General features: G+C 41.8%; 1 protein-coding gene across 1 annotated transcript in view; it reads right to left on the reverse strand.

The window, feature by feature from the left end:
* LOC109924654 (tumor necrosis factor ligand superfamily member 14-like) overlaps positions 1-19,084 on the reverse strand; it is a 41,439-nt gene extending 22,355 nt beyond the window's left edge. The window contains exons 1-2 of the mRNA XM_048617783.1: positions 18,856-19,084; positions 6,912-6,942 (exon numbers count right to left, since the gene is read on the reverse strand). Coding sequence (XP_048473740.1) covers positions 6,912-6,942; positions 18,856-19,077 — 253 coding nt within the window. The 5' untranslated portion in view covers positions 19,078-19,084. The remainder of the gene's footprint in view (positions 1-6,911; positions 6,943-18,855) is intronic.
* Positions 19,085-19,957: the final 873 nt, after the last annotated feature.

Below are 19,957 nucleotides of genomic sequence, written 5' to 3' on the forward strand. Positions count from 1 at the left end.
TTCATCCAGCCCTGCACCTTGTTGTCTCGGATTCTCCAGCATCTGCAGTTCCTACTATCTCTGGTGTAATATTTCTGAACAGGTTGATTGAAAAAATAGGTAAAATTCTTTTTAAAAATTGCATTTAAAAAAAAATTACTAATAGGAGTGTCAGGCCTGGTATGGCAACCGCTCTGCCCAGGACTGTAAGAGACTATAGAAGGTGGTGTGCACAGTCCAGACCATCATGGAAGCCAACCTTCCATTCACGGACTCTATTTACACGACTCACTGCCACAGAAAGGCAGTCAACATCATCAAAGATCCATCGCACCCCGGTAATGACCTCCTACAACCTCTTCCGTCAGGCAGAAGATACAGAAGCTTGAACACACGCACAAGCAGGTTCAGGAACAGCTTCTTTCTGGCTGTTATGAGACTGTTGAATGGACTCTAGCCTCAAATAATGTAACCTGTATACCTCTAAGTCTTTTTGATCTGTACATCCTTCGCTTGCTGTGAACTGCCAGTACCGCTCGTAAACAAAGCTTTTCACTGTATTTCAGTACGTGACAATAAATCAATCAATCCAATCACTTTACACCATATGACAGATTGAACCAATCAGATTGATAAGCAATAAATGGTTTTTGATTTGATGGAATGATGTCTGCAGAGAACATCAGCCCACCATGAAACATCCTGGTCTTCTAAGACCTGTGCAAAATGGCTCAACATTGGAATCCAGAAATGAAGCCTTTTGAAAGTATGGCTGTGTGATGACACCGTACTTGTGCTGGGAGCCTAATTCAATGACAAAAACAAAGACTTGGAATTCCAAATCATAGATTGCAAACAAAACCCATTTATCTCTGCTGGAGAATGTTTAAAGATTGGACTGGCAACCCTAAACATGCCAAAAAATGTTTGCAATGTGTTGCAGCAGATTAAACCAGTGATCACGGAACAGATCCTAAGGCATATAGCAATGCATTTGCAGGTTTAGCGCATTAAACCAGTGATCACAGAACAGATCCTAAAGGTGAAGGTGTATAGCAATGCATTTGCAGGTTTAGGGAGTCTTTCTGGTGAACATCATCTCAAAGTAAATAAAGTGTAAAACCAAGTCATCATCTGCTGAGGTCAGTTCCAGCTGCCCTCAAGGCCAGCCTGAAGGACAAGATAGAACAGCTAGAAAAAAAAAGACAGTAGCAAGGAAGTGACAACTTCTACAAATTGGTTTGCAGCATAGTAGCACTCAAACATCCCAGGAAGCTGAAAGGATGCATCAACCCAAAGGCTACAAAAATAAACTTCTGAAGAGATCTCACTAACCCATGCTGACCAGCCAATGAATTTTGCCACAACTTGCAAAGGCAAAAGTCTTCGGTATCAGAAAAGCCCAAGAGGGCATATTGTACAAAGGAAATAGAGTCATTATCCCTAAGGAGTTAAGAGGAAAAATGGTAAAACATATCCATGGATGCCATCAAGGAACTGAGCAAGTTGGGGAAGGCAAGAGATGTGCTTCAATGCTCAAAAATGAGCAATGCAGTCAAGGAACACATCAGCCACAGCAGTGCTTATTATGAGTACCAGTCTAAGCAAGCTAGAAAGCAACTTATGATACATGACATTCCAGACAGACCATGAATGAAGCAGGCAGCTGCTGCTTGGCCTGCTGTGTTCATCCAGCTCTGCACCTTGTTGTCTTGGATTCTCCGCATCTGCAGTTCCTACTATCCCAGATCATGAACGAAGTTGTGAGTAGACCTCTTCGCTCTTACTGGAACTGATTATATTGTCACCATAGACTATTATTCTGACTGACTTGGAGGTGGACAAACTGACTTCAACAACTACCATTGAGACTGTCAAATGCACAGTGTAGCCATTATGCCATTCCCAACATTGTCAAGAATAACAATGGCCAATATTGGGGAAGCATTAAACAGGAATACAGAGCCACAAATAATAGAGGTACAGCTGTAATTATAGGCAACTTTATTCTGCATATAGATTAAAGAAATCAAATCAGTAACAATACCATAGAGGAAGAATTTCTGGAGTGTGTATGAGATGGTTTTCTGGATTAATATGCTGCAGAACCAACTAGAGGACTAGCCATCCTAAGTTAGGTACTGTGTAATGAGAAAGGAATAATTAGCAATCTAACTGTTCAAGGCTCCTCAGGGAAGACAGATCACAATATTATAGAATTCTTCATTAAGATGGAGAGTGACATCGTTGATTTGAGACTGGGATCCTGTATTTGCATTTGTATTTGTGACTGTTTTGCCCTCTCAGTCTGGAGTTTCTATTGGCATATTGCAAGATTAATTTGTTCTACCTTGAATAAACTCTAGCTGCTGATTTATAACCTCAGCACTTCTGCGCATGTTGATTGCTTTTCTGAGAGGGAGTTTCTCCTTTCTCAGTAGACATGTTTCTGCTTTGGATCTCTTATGCCTAATACAATTCCATCTTTAATTAAACCATACTTTAGTTGTGCAAATTCACAGGATTCTGTCAGTTGTGTAAATGATTCTTTTTCACTTTGGGCCCTAGTATTGAACATTCATAAGTTAGGTTCACATGAGGCTCAAAAACGTGCTTTCAAGGCTTTCAAAACTTCTGCAGTCTTATTTTTTTTCCTGTTCTTCAGAGAGATTTAAGTTGGAATATTCTTTGAAATAGTCTCCAACAGTGATAAGAGCACAGCTTCATTTGGCAGGTCTGGCTTGTTAAGTAGATGTTTTATCAATTTGCCATTGTGAGTGAATAAAACTGACAGTTCTATTTCATATCCTTTAGACTAGTGCTGGGAGAGGAAGAGTTGCAGCCATTGTGTCTGACACAATTTTTCAACTATGACTTGTTTCTTTGTTCCTTTTCAATATCTTTCAGTGGCTTGTAGCAGCTTTCACAGCTCTGAAAATTCCTGTATCTCTCTGTAAAGGCTTCGTTTCCACACAGTTCTTTGACACTCAATCTCAGTTCCACTTCTGACACCATGTTGCTGTTTAATCCAGTACCATATTGCCTGCCCTCACTATGTCTTTATTGAAACTGCTTGCAAGATGTATATCCCCTGTCAGTGCCTACTGAGACAGGTCCCATGACTAAGACAACAGGAGGTACATTGGTACAGTGTTGTATTTCTATTCCAAACAGTTAATGAGCTGAGTTACCGAGTTCAATTAGATAAATCCAACTGCTTTTGCACCCCTAGATTGAAGAGGGGGAGCAATCAGATAAGGTTCTCACCTTTAATTGCTAAAAAGCACCTTTTCATATATTGAGTGCGGACACAATTAGATTTGGCAATGATGTCACCCATAAGTTCTTTGACAACACTCACAAATCTTGGCTTGCTCAGAAGCAATTGCCTGTTTGGTAAATTAGCAAAGGCTGATTTGGTCCTGTAGAACCAAGATTTGGCAAGTTACGCATCTCCAGGAAGGATTATCTTCAATGAGAGGAGATAGGGAAGGTTAAATTACCTCATTGCTTATCATCAATGGGATTAAATGGAATTCCTCAAGGCTAATTGCTGTTTATTACAGTGATATATGATTTGCATGAGGGTATTGATGCAACTATTCATAAATCTGTAGATAATGTAAAAATGTGAAACAAGTTGGAAATCTAGACAAAGTAAATTGATTGTAAACCGATTTGGTTATGTTAGGTAATTGGACCTGAGTATGGTTAAAAGTAAAGGTATTTTGATATTGATAAGTGCACTGTGATGCAATTGAAATGAGAAAAACCCATTTTTGATTACAGTACAGGATTCCTGTTAAACATTAGACATCAAGAGAGGGACCTGGGGATTTCCAATGATAATGCATTAAAGATGCAAAAACAGTGAAAGATAACTCTACTGGGAAAGCAACTATTATTTTAGGTTGAATTGCCTGAAGAGTGCAATGAAAAACTAACAGCACTAAAGATAAACACAAGGCTGTGATATGCTTGCACATAGACCACTGCATCTAATTTTGGTCCCTGGTTTACGGTGGGGTTATGAAATATAAATAGAAGGTATACTGGGCAGCAAACAACCTGGTACCTGTTAATAGAGCATGTGCATAATCGAGGCACCAGACTCTGAGACTATGTTCATTAGAAAGAAACAAGCTAAGGGGAATTAACATTGAGTTTGCTTTTGTATTATGAAATTATTAGATTCTGTCCAGTTAGTCAGGTTACTTGAAATGGATGGATATTGTAGGATTAGCCACCATGGTGAAAAATTCACATGTTAGATGTTGTGAAGTATTTCTCTTCTGAGAGCCATTGCTCTGGGCAACAGGTAGCTAGGGCAGTGGTGAGTATTGATTCCCGACAATCTGCCAACATGAACCTTGGCAGGTTCCTGAGAGAGGCGGATAATTCCAGTTCAGGCAAGTTGCAGGGTAGCTGAGAATGCAAAGCATATAGCAGGTTTCCTATCTTTCAAAACTTGCTCCCTAACTCCATACCTACCTTTGACCCATATCCATTAATACCATTGGTGAACAAAAAAAATCTCATTTAAAATTAATGACTGACAAATCCTAGAATCAGCTCCAACCTCTCCTAGTGTCACTTTCCCACCATCACCATAAACTTCTAGTGTCAACACCAATTTCTGTTATTGTCAATGTTGACTTTGTTCGAAGTCAATATCAAGCCTTCCCAAACAAAACCAATTTCTCCCACCTTTCTTAGTACCTGCTCAAATCTGTCAATATCATCAATGCAATTATCAGCAATAACCACATTCATTGTGAATATTAACCTTCCAAATTTCACCATCAACTTCTAAAGGAGTAATCATCAAACACACCCAGATCATTTGCATGAATTAAATGCAAAGTAAAGCTCCCTCTATAACTACTCATCAAGCATCTCACATCTAATGCGGCATTGGAAAGTTTTCCAGAATCCTTGGTCTAATGAAATACTTGCTTTGTAACTGTCTCAGGCATGAACATTCTTCATTTTTCTATATTCAACACCAACCATCTTCATGGTCATTCTGTGAGAGACTGATATTTTGAAACAAACTGATGGCAGTTTTGTGCTGTAGGCCCTTATCTGATTCACATTGATTCAATGCATGTCAGGCCTCATCTTCAGCCAGTTAAATTGGACTGGCTATCCGAACAAATTTCAAGGAAAGGGATCTCCAAACTAACTCGATGATTTACACATCTTTCCAGATTTTTTTTAATTCACTCATGGGATGTGGATGTCTCTGGCTGGGCCAGAATTTATTGCCCGTCCCTAGTTGCCCTTGAGAAGGTGGTGGTGAGTTGCCTTCTTGAACCGTTGCAGTCCACGTGCTGTAGGTTGACCCGCAATACCATTAGGGAGGGATTTCCAGGATTTTGACCCAGCAACAATGAAAGAATGTCGATATATTTCCAAGTCGGGACGGTGAGTAGCTTGGAGGAGAACTTGCAGGTGAGTGCTGTTCCCATGTATCTTCTGCCCTTGTCCTTTGAGATGGAAGTAATTGTGGGTTTGGAAGGTGTTGTCTAAGGATCTTTGGTGAATTTCTGCAGTGCACCATGTAGATGGTACACAGTGCTGCTAGTGAGCGTTGGTGGTGGAGGGAGTGGATGCGTGAGGATTTGGTGCCAATCAAGCAGGCTGCTTTGTCCTGAATGGTGTCGAGCTTTTTGAGTACACCCATCCAAGCAAGTGGGGAGTATTCCATCATACTCCTGACTTGCACCTTGTAGATAATGGGGAGTCAGGATGTGAGTTACTCGTTGCAGTATCCCTAGCCTCCGACCTGCTCTTGCAGTCATTGTGTTTGCTACTGTGAAGAGTTCAGATCCATGGTAATCCAAGGATCTAGATAGTGCGGGATTCAGTGATGGTAATACCATTGAATGTCAAGGGGTAGTGTTAGATTATCTCTTACTGGAGATGGTCATTGCCAAGCATTTCTGACATGTCAAAGTTACTTACCATTTGTCAGTTACTTACCAAGCTTGGATATCTTTCAGATCTTATTGCATTTGAACATGGGCTGCTTCAGTATGTGAGGAGTTGTGAATGGTACTGACCATTGTGCAATCATCGGTGAACATCCCCACTTCTGACCTTATGATGGAGAGAAGATCATTGATGAAGCAGCTGAAGATAATTGGGCCGAGAACACTACCTTGAGGAACTGCTGCAGAGATGTCCTGAAGCTGAGATGGTCAACCTCCAACAACCGCAATCATCTTCCCATGTGTTAGGTACGACTCCAGCCAGTGGAGAATTTGCCCCCGATACCCATTGATTTCAGTTTTGCAAGGGGTCCTTGATGCCATACTCAGTCGAAAATGGCCTTAATGTCAAGGTCAGTCACTCTCACCTCACCTCTGGAATTTAGTTCTTTTGTCCGTGCTTGAATCAAGGCTGTAATGAGGTCAGGAGCTGAGTGACCCTGGTGGAACCCAAACTGGGCGTCGCTGAGCAGGTGCTGCTTGACAGCACTGTTGATGACACCTTGCATCACTTTACTGATGATTGAGAGTAGACTAATGGGGCCAGTAATTGGCTGCATTGAATTTGTCTTGCTTTTTGTGTAGAGGACATACCTGAGCAATTTTCCATATTGTCAGATAGATGCCAGTGTTGTACTGGAAGAGCTTCGTGAGGGGTGCGGAAAGTCCTGGAGCACAGTCTTTGGTACTATTGCTAGAATGCTGTCAGGGCTCACAGACTTTGTAGTATCCAGTGCCTGTAACTGTTTCTTGATATCACAGAATGAATTGAATTGGCTATGACTGGTATTTGTAATGCTAGGGACCACTGAAGTAGGCGGAGATGGATTTCTGACTGAAGACTGCTGCATACCTGAATAGAATTCTATAAATATGAATACATAATTTACATATTACTGTTGTAAACTTTTGCTTTAATTTAACAATAGCATCACTCACCTTGGATACTTCCAACCATAAGAGAAGTGTTCTGAAACAAAACGGGGGAAAACAGAACGTACATCAATATCAGTATTATAGACCATAAGACATAGAAGCAGAAATTAGGCCATTCAGCCCATTGAATCTGCTCCACCATTCAATCATGGCTGATAAGTTTCTCAACTTCACTCTCCTGCTTTCTCTCCACAACCTTTGATCCCCTTGACAATCAAGAACCTATCTATCTCTGTCTTAAATATACTCAATGACCTGGCTTTCACAGCCTTCTGTGGCAGTGAACTCTATGGATTCACCACTCTCTGTTTCTCCTCATCTCTTTTTAAAGTGTCTTCCCTTTAAAGCTGTGCCTTCAGGTTCTAGTCTCTTCTGCTAATGCAAATGTCTTCCCAACATCCACGCTGTCCAGGCCATTCAGTATTCTGTAAGTTGCAATTAGATCTCCCTCATCCATCTAAATTCCGTTGAGTATAGACCCACAGTTCTCAAACATCTCTCATATGTTAGGCCTTTCATTCCTGGGATCATTCTCGTGAACATCCTCTAGACCCACTCCAGGACCAGCACATCCTTCCTGAGTTATGGCGCCCAAAATTGCTCATAATACTCTAAATATGGTCTGACCAGAGCCTTATAAGGCCTCAGAAGTATATCCCTGCTTTTGTATTCTAGTACTCTTGAAATAAATGCCATTGTATTTTGCCTTCCTAACTATCGATTCAACCTGCAAGTTTACCTTAAGAGAATCCTGGACTCGGACTCCCAACTCCCTTTGCAGTTCAGATTTCTGAATTTTCTCCCCATTTAGAAAATTGTCTATGCCTCTATTCTTCCTACCAAAGTGCATGACCTCACACTTTCCCATGTTGTTTTCCATCTGCCACTTTTTTGCCCACTCTCCTAACCTGTCTAAATCCTTTTGCAGCCTCCCTGCCTCTTCAATACTACCCATCCTTCTACCTATCTTTGTATCATCTGCCAATGTAGCTAGAACGCCCTCAGTTCCTTCATCTGGATCATTAATATATAAAATGAAAAGTCGTTGTCCCAACACTGACCCTTGTGCAACACCACTAGTCATCGGCTGCCACCCTGAGAACGACCCTTTTATCCCCACTCTGCTTTCTACCAGACAGCCAATCTTCTATCCATGCTAGTACCTTGCCTCAAACACCATGGGCCCTTATCTTACTCAGCGGCCTCCTGTGTGGCACCTTGTCAAAGGCCTTCTGCAAGTTCAAGTAGATAACATCCATTGGCTCTCCTTGGGCTAACCTGCTCATTACCTCCTCTAACAGATTAACCTTCCCTTGATGAAACCATGTTGACTTTACCCTGTTTTACCATGCAGTTCCAAGTATTCAGAAATCTCATCCTTCACAATGGATTCCATAATCTTACCGACTTATGAAAATTATTCTTTAAGAAACCCTCATTGGATTGTCAAGACACAGCATCATAATTTCATAGAAGCCCTAATCACATTCACTGCTTTGTTTGATTCTTCCTGTCAGTAATTTCATTTGCAACAAGACTTACCACCTGAAATGTTAAATTGTGTTTCCTTTTGTCTTTTTTTCCCCCCTTTCGATACTACCCTGAGGAACACCTGCAATGATGTCCTAAGGCTGAGATGATTGACTTCCAACAACCATAGGGTTCCTTGATTCCACACTCGGTCATACTATCTTTGATGTCAAGGGTTGTCACTCTTAGCTCATCTGTGAAGTTCAGCCCTTTGTCCATATTTAGACCAAGGCTTTGATGATGTCAGGAGCTGAGTGCCCTCCTGAACTCAAACAGAATGTCTGAGCAAGTGCTTGATGCTCTGCAAATGAGCCCTTCCATTACTTTACTGATGATAAAGAGCAGACTGATAGGGCAATAATTGGCCTGTTTGGATTCATCCTGCTTTTTGTGGACAGGACATACCTGGACAATATTTCACATTGTTGAGTAGATGCCAGTATTGTAGCTATAAGAGTAATTTGTTTTCACTACACTCACATTTCTCTGTGGGTTTCAGCCTTGGATGTTCTATCCAAAAGGTCTGATAATAAATTAAATTAAAATAGAAGTATATAAAGCCCATATCACATCACATGAACAAGAAAAATGTTTGCAGTACCATTACCATGTTTCTGAAATGTTCCCAGAATTAAGTAATTCCATTCAAATTTACACGGTTTGATGCAATTCTAGGTTGCATATTAGGAGTGAAGGTTAAAAGTTAATAGCATAAAAGTGTGTTCTGAGGAAGGGTCACCAGACCCAAAACGTTAACTCTGTTTTTTCCTTCACAGATGCTGCCAGACCTGCTGAGCTTTTCCGGCAGCTTTATTTTTGTTCCTGATTTACAGCATCCGCAGTTCTTTTGTTTTTTAAAAAAAAGTGTGTTATTTGGCTAACTGTTCTATGCTATCTCTTCACTATAGAAATCAAGAACTAATTCTGATACAGTCTCTGCATAAGCCATGATTCAGTGATAACTCTCTCATCTTTGAGTCAGAATATTAATCGGTCCAAGCCCCACTCCAGATATTTGAGCATCCTTTGTCTTCTTAGGATGTCCCTCAGAACAACGATGAGCTTCTTCCACTTCAGAGTTGTGGTTTTTGAGATGATTCATCAGTCCAATTCTGGATCCATACACTCTGCCACAGTTGGGTAGTTGGCATTTATTGAGGCTTCTGGGTGGGATGCTCAGATCTTCACACACTCCTTCTATTCTTTATGCTTCACCTCTATCTGGGCCTGCCAGAGATGCTTGAAATGGGTGGCACCTTTGTGGAAACTTCTTCTGCAGTTTGGGGTGGTTTCAGAGCAAAACATTTCCACAAGACAGTCGGGATATTGCATTTTTTCAGAGGCGCCTCCAGGACATCCTTGAAGCATTTCTTCTGCCGTGTAGGACACCACTTGCCACAATGAAGCTCAGATCTTGTTTCAGAAGTCCTGTGAGGCATGTGGACAGTCTGATTCACCTAACATAGCTGATAACCATAACCAGTCCTTCAATGCTGCAGATGTTAGCCTGGGAGAAGATACTGATACTGGTGTTCCTTTCCTACAATTATATTTTCAGGATTTTACAGTAATATCCCTGGTGATATTTCTCCAGGGATTTGCTATATCTACATCGTCCATATCTTCAATGCATACAGGAGGACACGACAGTTGCAGCCCTGTAGACTACGAACTCAGTGCTAGGTTTGAGATCTTTGTCTGTTTTCTTCAGACAGTTGAACACATTGGCACACTGAAGGCCACGTTGAGTTTCTTCATCAATGCTTGCCCTGGAGGGGGCTCTGGAGATTTGAAAAATGATCTGCATTGTCCAATGGCTTGCTATGGATTTTGATAATTGGGGAGTGGGAATGTGTGGTGGTATAGTTTTATTTTCTATTCATTTGTGAGATGTGGGCGTCGCTGGCTGGCCAGCATTTCATGCCCATCCCTAGTTGCCCTTGAGAAAGTGGTGGTGAGCTGCCTTCTTGAACTGCTGCAGTCCTCCTGCTGTGGGTGGACCCACAATGCTTTTAGGGAGGGAATTCCAGGATTTTGACCCAATGACAGTGAAAGAACGGTGATATATTTCCAAGTCAGGATGGTGAGTGACTTGGAGGTGGTGATGTCCCCATATGTCTGATGCCCTTGTCTTTCTAGATGGAAGTGGTTGTGGGTTTGGAAGGTGCTGTCTGAGGATCTTTGGTGAATTTCTGCAGTGCATCTTGTAGATAGTACACACTGCTGCTACTGAGCGTCGATGGTGGAGGGAGAGGATGCTTGTGGATGTTGTGCCAATCAAGCGGGGGCTGCTTTGTCCTGGGTGGTGTCAAGCTTCTTGAGTGTTGTTGGGGCTGCACTCATCCAGGTAAGTGGGGAGTATTCCATCACACTCCTGACTTGTGCCTTGTAGATGGTGGACAGGCTTTGAGGAGTCAGGAGGTGAGTTACTCGCTGCAGTACTCTCTTGTCTTTTGGATGTTTAGCGTAATGCCCATTCTTTCAATGCCTCTGTGAAAGCATGATGGTTTGGATTTCAGCCTCTGAGTTTACACACACTCAAGTGTCATCTGCAAAGTACAGCTCAAGAACAGAGACAGTGTGATCACTGGTCTGGATTGAAGGTGATATATGTTGAACAATTTCCCACTTGTCCTGTAGAGTAACTCTACTCTGACAGAAAGGTTCATGGAAATGGATTGAAATATTACAGCAAGGAAGATGGAAAAGAGTGTTGGTGCGATGACACTGTCTTCCTTGACTCCACTTTGCACTTGTATTGGTAGATCCATTGCTGAGAATTATGGTTTGCATGCTATCCTACAGCAGCCAGAGGATGCTAATGAGTTTCTTTGGAGAGCCAAATGTGATGTGTGCTCCCTCCCACTTGACAGTGCAGTTACTGCAATCAGTTTTATCTCCTTTCTTGAATATGATTATAATTACAACATCTTGGCGATCCCCTGGTATGCTCTCCTCCATCCAGAAGAGGGAGATGAGTTCGCATTCTAATGCCAACATCACACCTCCACCATATATTAGTATTTCAGCTGGGTTTTGCCTGCACTGTGGCCTTATTAGTTCTCAACTTTCAGACCATAAGATATAGGAGCAGAATTAAGCCATTTGGCTCATTGTGTCTCTCTGCCATTCGATCATGAGTGAAAAGTTTCTCAACCAGATTCTCCTACCTTCTCCATGTAATCTTTGATTCCCTTTCTAATCAAAAACCTACCTGTCTCTATGTTAAAGGCACTTAATGACTTTGCCTCCACAGAACTCTGTGGCAATGAGTTCCACAGATTAACCACCCTCTGGTTAAAGAAATTTCTTCCCATCTCAGTTCTAAAGGGTTGTCCCTTCACTCTGAGGCTGTCCCTTGGGTCCTAGTTTCTCCTACTGGTGGAAACATCTTCTCCATGTCCAGGCCTCACAATATTTTGTAAGTTTCATTGATGTTCCTCCATCATCCTTCTAAATTATATTGAGTACAGACCCAGAGTATTCATACGACAAGCCCTTCATTTCTGGGATCCTTCTTGTGAACCTCCTCTGTCCCCTCCAACAGCCAGCACATCCTTCCTTAGATACAGGGCCCAAACCTGCTCTAAGTATTCCAAATATGGTCTGACCAGTGTCTTATACAGCGTCAGCATGTACATCCCTGCTCTTGTATTCAAGCCCTCTTGAAATGAATGCAAACATTACATTTGCCTTCCTAACTGCCATCTGAACCTCTATGTCAACCTTAAGAGAATCCTAAACTAAGATTCTTAAGTCCCTTTGTGCTTCATATTTCCAAAGCTTTTCCCCAGATAGAAAATAGTCTATGCCTCTTTCTTTCTACCAAAGTACATAACTTCACACTTTCCCACATTGTATTCCATCTGCCACTTCTTTGCCCACTCTACTAGCCTGTCCAAGTCCTTCTGCAGCTTACCCACTTCCTCAATACTACCTGTCCCTCCACCTATCTTTATGTCATCTGCAAACCTAGCAACAACGCCCTCAGTTCTTTTGTCCAGATCATTAATGTATAACACGAATAGTGGTAGCCCCAACACTGACTCTTGTGGAAATCCACAGGTCACCAGATGCCATCCTGAAAAAGACCCCTTTATCTCTACTCTGTTTTCTGCCAGTCAGTTATCTCTCTCCACGCCCTGCTGTTAACACCAGGGGCTGTTATCTTATTTAGCAGCCTCCTTTTGTCAGAGGCCTTCTGAAAATCCAAGATTACATTGGCTGACTCTCCTTCTACTTTACTTGATAACCCCTTAAAGAATTCTAGTAGATCTGTCAGGTATGACCTCCCTTGACAAAGCTGTGCTGATTCAGCCTGATTTTACACCTGACTCTCTTGAAGTTCTGGTATGCTACAGGTGTCTTTCACTGTGAATACCGATACAAACTATTCAATTCCTTCACCATTTCTTTGTTCCCCATTACTACTTCTCCAGCCTCACTTTCCAGTGGACCAATCCTTGCCTCTCTCTGACCTTTTCATGTATCTGAAAAGAACTCTCGCAATTTTCTTTTATATTACTAGCTAGCTTACTCTCATATTTCATCTTCTCCCCTCTTATTGTGCTTTCAGTTATCCTCTGCCGGTTTTTAAAAGCTTCCCAATCTTCTGTCTTCCCACTAATCTTCCCTACATTGCATGCTTTTTCTTTTGATTTTGTGCTGTACCTGACTTCCCTTGTCAGTCAGGGTTGCCTGTTCCTCCCCTTAGTATGTTTCTTCTTCCTTGGGATGAATTTCTGCAGTGCCTCCAAAATTATCCCCAGAAACTCCTGCCATTGCTGCTCCAATATCTTCCCTGCTAGGCTCCCCTGCCAATCAACTCTGGCCAGCTTCTCCCTCACATCTTTGTAGATACCTTTACTCAATTGTAATACCATTACATCTGATACCAGCTTCTCCATCTCAAGTGCAGGGTGAATTCTATCATACTATGGTCACTGCTGCCAAGGGATTCCTTCACCTTAAACTCCCTTTCAAATGCCTCGTTACACATCATCAAATCCAGAATTGCCTGTTCCCTGGATGACCTTTACAACTTTGTGTCAGGTTGGGTTTTTGCTGAGATAGTGATTGGTGGCATGCTGTCTGATGAGTTCAAGAGCATTCATGTTGAGAACCATGTTTCAGTTTAGGAGATCCTTGAAATCCTCCTTCCAAAAGGCACTGACTATCTCTCTGTCCTTGCTGAGGGCCACTCCATTCTTAGCCATCTGTGGAGTAAGGCTATGGGTCCTTGCATTGAGGATGGTCTTGACTGTGCTGTAGAGTCCACTCACATCATGGCTTTTGGCAAGCTGCTGGATTTACTGTGCTCTTTTAATCTACCATCTGTTGATTAAGTCACGGGTTTCTTGTTGGCCCTTAGCTTCATATATTTGTAGACCTGCTTTCTTTCCATCGAACTTCAGTGCTGCTTTCAGTTCAGGAATACCATATGCTTGATTTAGTTGCTCCTGAAACTCCTGGTCATTCTTGTCATAGGGATCTTGATGTTTCCTTGTGGCGAAAGCACAAAGGGTATTCTCGCATGTGCTATTCATGATAGATTTAAGGACCAGCAACTATGGACAGTTTGTGGTTCCTGTTCATTGAGCATTGTCAGGCTGATTGTGACGTGTTGATTGCATTGGACGTTCTTTGCTGAGTCCCTGAATCCAAAGTTGCTTCTGCTGCATTGCTGCTTTTTTTTTTGGATAGTTTGACGGAGATAGTAGACCAGATTAGGCGATGGTTAGCCCAGCAGTCATCAGCTACTGTCATGCTGTGGTCTGTTCAAGCATGTTTGTGATCCTTTGCTTGGAAAGTGACGTGGTTAAGCTGGTGTCATGTCTAGAATGAGGATATTGCCATGAAGTCTTGTATTTGTCTCTGATGAAATATGGTGTTCATTATGACCAGACTACATTCTAGGCATTTCATCAGAATGAAAATGTTGTTGGTGTTTGCTTCCCTATTTCTTCCTCAACAAACAGATCTTTTCAGAAGTTTGTGTTCCCACAACACTCTAGCTTTCCTGTTTGACCTTATCCATTGCTTCTAGGTTTGGGAAGTGCACTGATGCCCATGGTGTACTGTTTCTGGAATACAGTAAGCCAAAGGGTTTTGAGACATCCATTTGTTACACAAGGGTGTTCACTAAGATGCTCAATTAGTTTTTTAATGGCAAAGCCAATTCTATGGAGTCAGAGTTGTTCTTCTGATTTACCTTTCAAGGAGAAAGTGAATCACCACCTTGTTCTTCAAGCTGTCTTTCTCCTGTTCACTGTGTTTCTCTCAGGCTAACAATGTTAGTGTTAAAGCACCAGCCACATTGCCAGGCTACTATAGCTGTGTGATATTCAGATCGGTCACCACTGGGGTTGTCCACAAGAGTCTTGATGTTCTAATTTCTGAAATTAATTTTGAGGGTGTGAAAAATGCTTGTGCATGGCTCATTTGCACACTGACTACCACACAGTCTTGGTGGTGCAAGGTTTTGTCCAAAAGCAGGGATAGCTGAGAGAATTGGAGATCAAACTCAGCTGCAGAGGTGGGAGTTAACACACATATATGATTTTGCCCTAAACATTCCCATCCCAGCGGTCGACAGTCTTGCTTGCTTTCTGACGGTATTCTGACAATTAATCTGTCCACAACTCATCTTCATGTGGCATCACTAGGCCCTAGGTCTTGATATTGTCTTCCTAGTGCCAGGCCCTGCTGATCTCACCTATCAGCACTACTCTGATCCAGATACCGCTTCTGGAAGCCCTACTCTGATCCGGAAACCTCTTCTGAGAGCCCCACTCTGATCTGGACACCTTTTCCAGGAGACCCGTTCTAATCAGACACCACTCCAGGGAGATCTGCTTTGATCCAGAGACCTCGTCCCAGCCTCACTCTCTCCAGACACCATTCTCAGCAACCCCACTCTGATGTGGCAAACACCACTGGTCAAAGAGAGACTGAATTAGACATTGTACTCAGTGCTGAATGTGGACAAATAAATTACATCCCCAGATAAACAACCCAATAAAAAAACTCAGACTAAATAAAAGCCTGGATAATTGCCTGCAGCTAACACACCCAAAATAAAACTCAAACAGAGTCCCAAAAAAATGACTTTCAGCCTCACTTCCCCAAACCCTACTCCCCATATCCCAAGACTGTAGATTCATATTCCTCAAACTCCAGTTCCTGGAGTTCCAATTCCCCGGACTCTCACCCCCAGCTTTCCCAGACTCTGGGTTCCTATTCCCTGGATTCTTATCATCACTTGCCAGACTCTGGGATCCTATGCATTGGACTCTGGGTTCCCTGGACTCTCAGCACCCCCCACTTCTCTGAACTCGCACCCCCACTTCCCCGGACTCTGTGTTCCTCTTCCCTGAACTCTCACCCCAACTTCCCCGGACTCTCATCCCCACGTCCCCGGACTCTCACTCCCACTTTCCTGGTCTGTCACCCCTACTTCCCCAGACATCCCCCCCTTCCTCGGACTCTTTGCTCCACTTTCCCAGATTCTGAGTTCATCTTCCCTAATCTCTCACCCCCAATTGCTGGACTCTCATCCCCACTGCCCCGGATCTTTCCCCCACCTTCCTCAGATTCTTAGCCCCACTTCCCCAGATTCTGGGTTCCACTTAGAACAACAAAAGAACAAAGACTTCCTCAGACTCTCAGCCCTACTTTCCCGGACACTCTCCCCACCCTGCTCAGCCTCAGACTCTCACACCCACTTCCCTGGACTCTGGGTTCTTCCTCCCCTTACTCTCACCCCCACCTCCCTGGATTCTCACCCTCACTTTCCCAAACTCTGGGTTCCCTTTCCTAGGACTGTCACCCTGTCTTCCCCAGACTCTCAACTCCACTTCCCCGGACTCTGGGTTCCTACTTCTGGGACACTGGCTTCGTATTCCCTAGACTCTTTGTTCCTATTGCCTGGAATCTTGCATTCTACTCCATGAACTCCCAGCCCCTTATTCTAGTTTCTGTTTCCCAAATTCTCTGTTCCTATTCTCCCGACTCTTAGTTCCAATTCTGTAGACTCTCAGCCCTGCCTCCCTGGATATTTTAGGTTCCATGTGCAGGGAATGCAGCACAGTTGAAAATGCTATTTTTTACATCAAGTTTTAAATCAAGTCCCATCTGCTTTCTCAGCTGACTGCAATGAAAGCAGATTGGATAGGCCGTTCTTATTTACTGCATGTGCAACCTTGATGTGTGCAAATCAGTTGCTTAGCTTAGTGCACATACATATACATTGCAAAGATTTTCTTCTATCCTTCCTTTCTACTATTTGTAATGCTTGCTCAATGCATTTCTCATTTTCATTCTCTAATGACAGTAAAAAAAAAATTCTGCCTGACTTATTTCCGTCTCACTTGCTCATTTACAATCTATGGGGATTTTCAATTCTTCACTGCCGGATGGGGAGGGAGAAAAACCAAGATCAGTTCACCAATTCCTTTTATGTCTTGAAGAGTTCAACCTTAAAACCTCTTCTCCAAAAATGGCTCAACATTATAATTGTCCTTTAAAACTTAAATTCCTGATTATATAACTTTTCAGGGTCTACTTTACACTTCTTTTTCTAAATTATTTAGGTAAAATTTCTGAGGTCACTTTGTTGGCAAGTTTTACTTCTGTGTACCTTTTAAGATTACCTTCACTATTTGTATCTCAGTAAGGATTTGTTAACATCAGTAGGAAAATGAATGTCATGACTTTTGTGATAATTATTCATTACTGTAGGAATAATCCTCTACCTCTCTAGGATCTCTCCCAATACTGATAAGTGATAGAACAGCATATCAGATCTTGCTTTAGGCCTAAACTACTGTTATTTCAAAAAGGAAGGAAATAAGTAGTGAAAGTTATTAACGCTAATTAGCTTACATATTTATAGTAAAATTTTATTTCAATTAATAAACAATAAAAGGTTGCAGTTTTAATGCTATGCTATTATTTTTGAAAATAGCTTTTAAGTCTTTCTTTCCTTATATAATTTACCACTCACAATTTGCAACAGCTGAAAATACTTGTAATCTTCTGTGTTATAATTCCAGATCTCTCCAGCCTGTCTAATTGAATGCACACTATAACCTCTCGCTTGAACACAAAGTGGCCTTCTTAATGTATTGTACAACCCCTCAACCTGTCTCCTGATCACACATTGCAATGCTTTCCAGTGGAATCAGATATTCCACTGTATACAGAGATAGTAAGAACTGCCAATGCTGGAGTCTGAGATAAGACAGTGTGGAGCTGGAGGAACACAGCAGGCCAGGCAGCATCAGAGGAGCAGGAAAGCTGACGTTTCGGGTCGGGACCCTTCTTCAGAAAATTCTGAATTGTATTTTCCATCTGGCCTGATGTGTTGCACCAGCTCCACACTGTGTTATTTCCACTTTATACAATTGGCTGCTCATTCTGACTCTGCCTTTCTGCAACTAAATTTGGTTCAATTTGATCACCATCGTCCTTCTATTTTTGCAAAATCACATCTCAGAACATCTTTTATATAGATAAAGTTATTGCAGATATTTGCTCCATCTCTTTCTTCACTCTCAGATATAGCTGAAGCTACTGTGAGGTCTGTTCCAACGCTGTTCTTAAAGTGATTTGACTGAGGAAAATATTTATAGAACAACATATATTTATTCCCATGATTTCTTTCCATTACCATACTGAATTGTATTTTCCATCTGAATGCTCAAATGTAGCACGCACTCTCCCCAAGTGACAGGCACAATCTGTATCATCTCCTCATGATGGGCCTTCTGCCCAGAAGCTCATTACATTGAAATTCACAGCCATGATTCCCTGTGTGTACACTTTGTGGCAACACAGCAAATTCTCAGCATATACCTCTGCAAGAGTTAAACCCAGGTCCTTATTAACTTTGCTTAGTCTAGCAATCCTCAACATGAAAGACCCACATTTATCCCACTAATATCACAGCTTCAGCAATGTGACTATTAATTCAGCTCATTTACTTAAACCTGTCACCTGGAGAGTTTGTTTGTGACCTGTGAAGATTAAATTATTAACACAACAACTCTGAGAGCTTCTTTGACTTTAAATCATTTGACCTATGGGTTAGATTTATTTAATTGACATATACCTGGCCTATTCAGCAATCTGAGTAATGTTTTCTGCCCGAATGTATCCCAACTATTCCCACTTCTGGAAGATTCTGTGCAAAATCGAAGATGTCAAGCATTTTATTAACAAGGTCCTGTTACTGCCATCATTTAGAAATTTATGAATCATGGTTTAATAAAAGGAGGCTATTAGCTAATAGGCTGAAAAGTGTACAGTGAAAAAATAATTACTGACATTTCAAGTTTCTCTTTGTATGCGAGTTTCAGTTTTTTACATGTATTTTCAACAGGAGAATTTTGCGTAAGAGAAGTTGCACATTATTTACCTTGGTAGCTAAAAACATGGAGCTGAATTCCTGAACGTCAGATCGCAGTCTCCAAAGATAAAATGCTCCAAGTCCATCCCCAATCAGAGCCAGAAGCACCAGCATCAGAAGAAACTTGTGTGTGAAAGTCAATTTTTTCCGTTTAGTTGAGGTTGCAAAAGGGACAGTGTCTGTCTGTCCATCCACTACAAAAACTGAAGGATAAGCATAGCTGTCCCCCATTTTTGGGGAGTTGAGTGCAAAAAAAAAATCAAAGAAAGAACTTTCTGGTAAATTTGGATTTAAAAGCCAAGTGATGCCGAGCACATTCATCAATTAAGAGCCCAGCCAGTCCCCAGACAACATCATTCACTCAAAAGTGGGCAAACCTTGTGGCTTGGTGCTTTATATCATTACTAAGCAGCCACCCACAGACATTTGTCAATTTGAAACCACATAGTTAGCTTCCAATAGCCTTCACCACTGGGCTTCCTGCTGCTTGTCAAGATGACACAACTGCAAGAATGGATGCTTATACCAGCAGTAACTACAGTTGCAGGATGTTTGCAGGTTATTGCCTTACACAAAAAGCAATAACTTTTTTCAATATTTCTGATATCCTTTATCAGATTTGTTATCATCATTTTTCCATTCAGTGATTGCTTCCGTTATCAGGTTGCGAGGGGATATTTTAGTCTATGTATTCATTTATGAAAAAAAATCTTTGTAATGGAAGCCTTGTCTCTTAAGATGAATGTTTGTACTATGCTACTCAACTCTGTATTAGGCATTTCCTGGTGTGGCTTGAGAGGACTACAATGATTTGAAAAGATGCACATTTCTCGGTCCTCTGTTTTTGCTGGACTCTCTTCTCTGGCTGGGTTTTTTGTCCTGGTTTGTTTCTTCCAATGACATTCCAAACAAGGAGCCTCCAGAGGTCACAGCTGTCAGGACTTTTTCTCAGTTGTCTGTGGTGTCTTATCTCACAGGTGTCCTTGTCTTGGAGGTATGTACACCTAGGAGATCATGACCTTATCAGCCAATTTAATTTACAGAAGCTGTTTAGGTAAATGGCAGTCATTAATCTGATGAATATGATTGAGCAAATACAGACTGACTACTT

Source organism: Rhincodon typus, chromosome 38 (genome assembly GCF_021869965.1).
Source record: "Rhincodon typus isolate 14 chromosome 38, sRhiTyp1.1, whole genome shotgun sequence".
Classification (NCBI taxonomy): Eukaryota; Metazoa; Chordata; class Chondrichthyes; order Orectolobiformes; family Rhincodontidae; genus Rhincodon; species Rhincodon typus.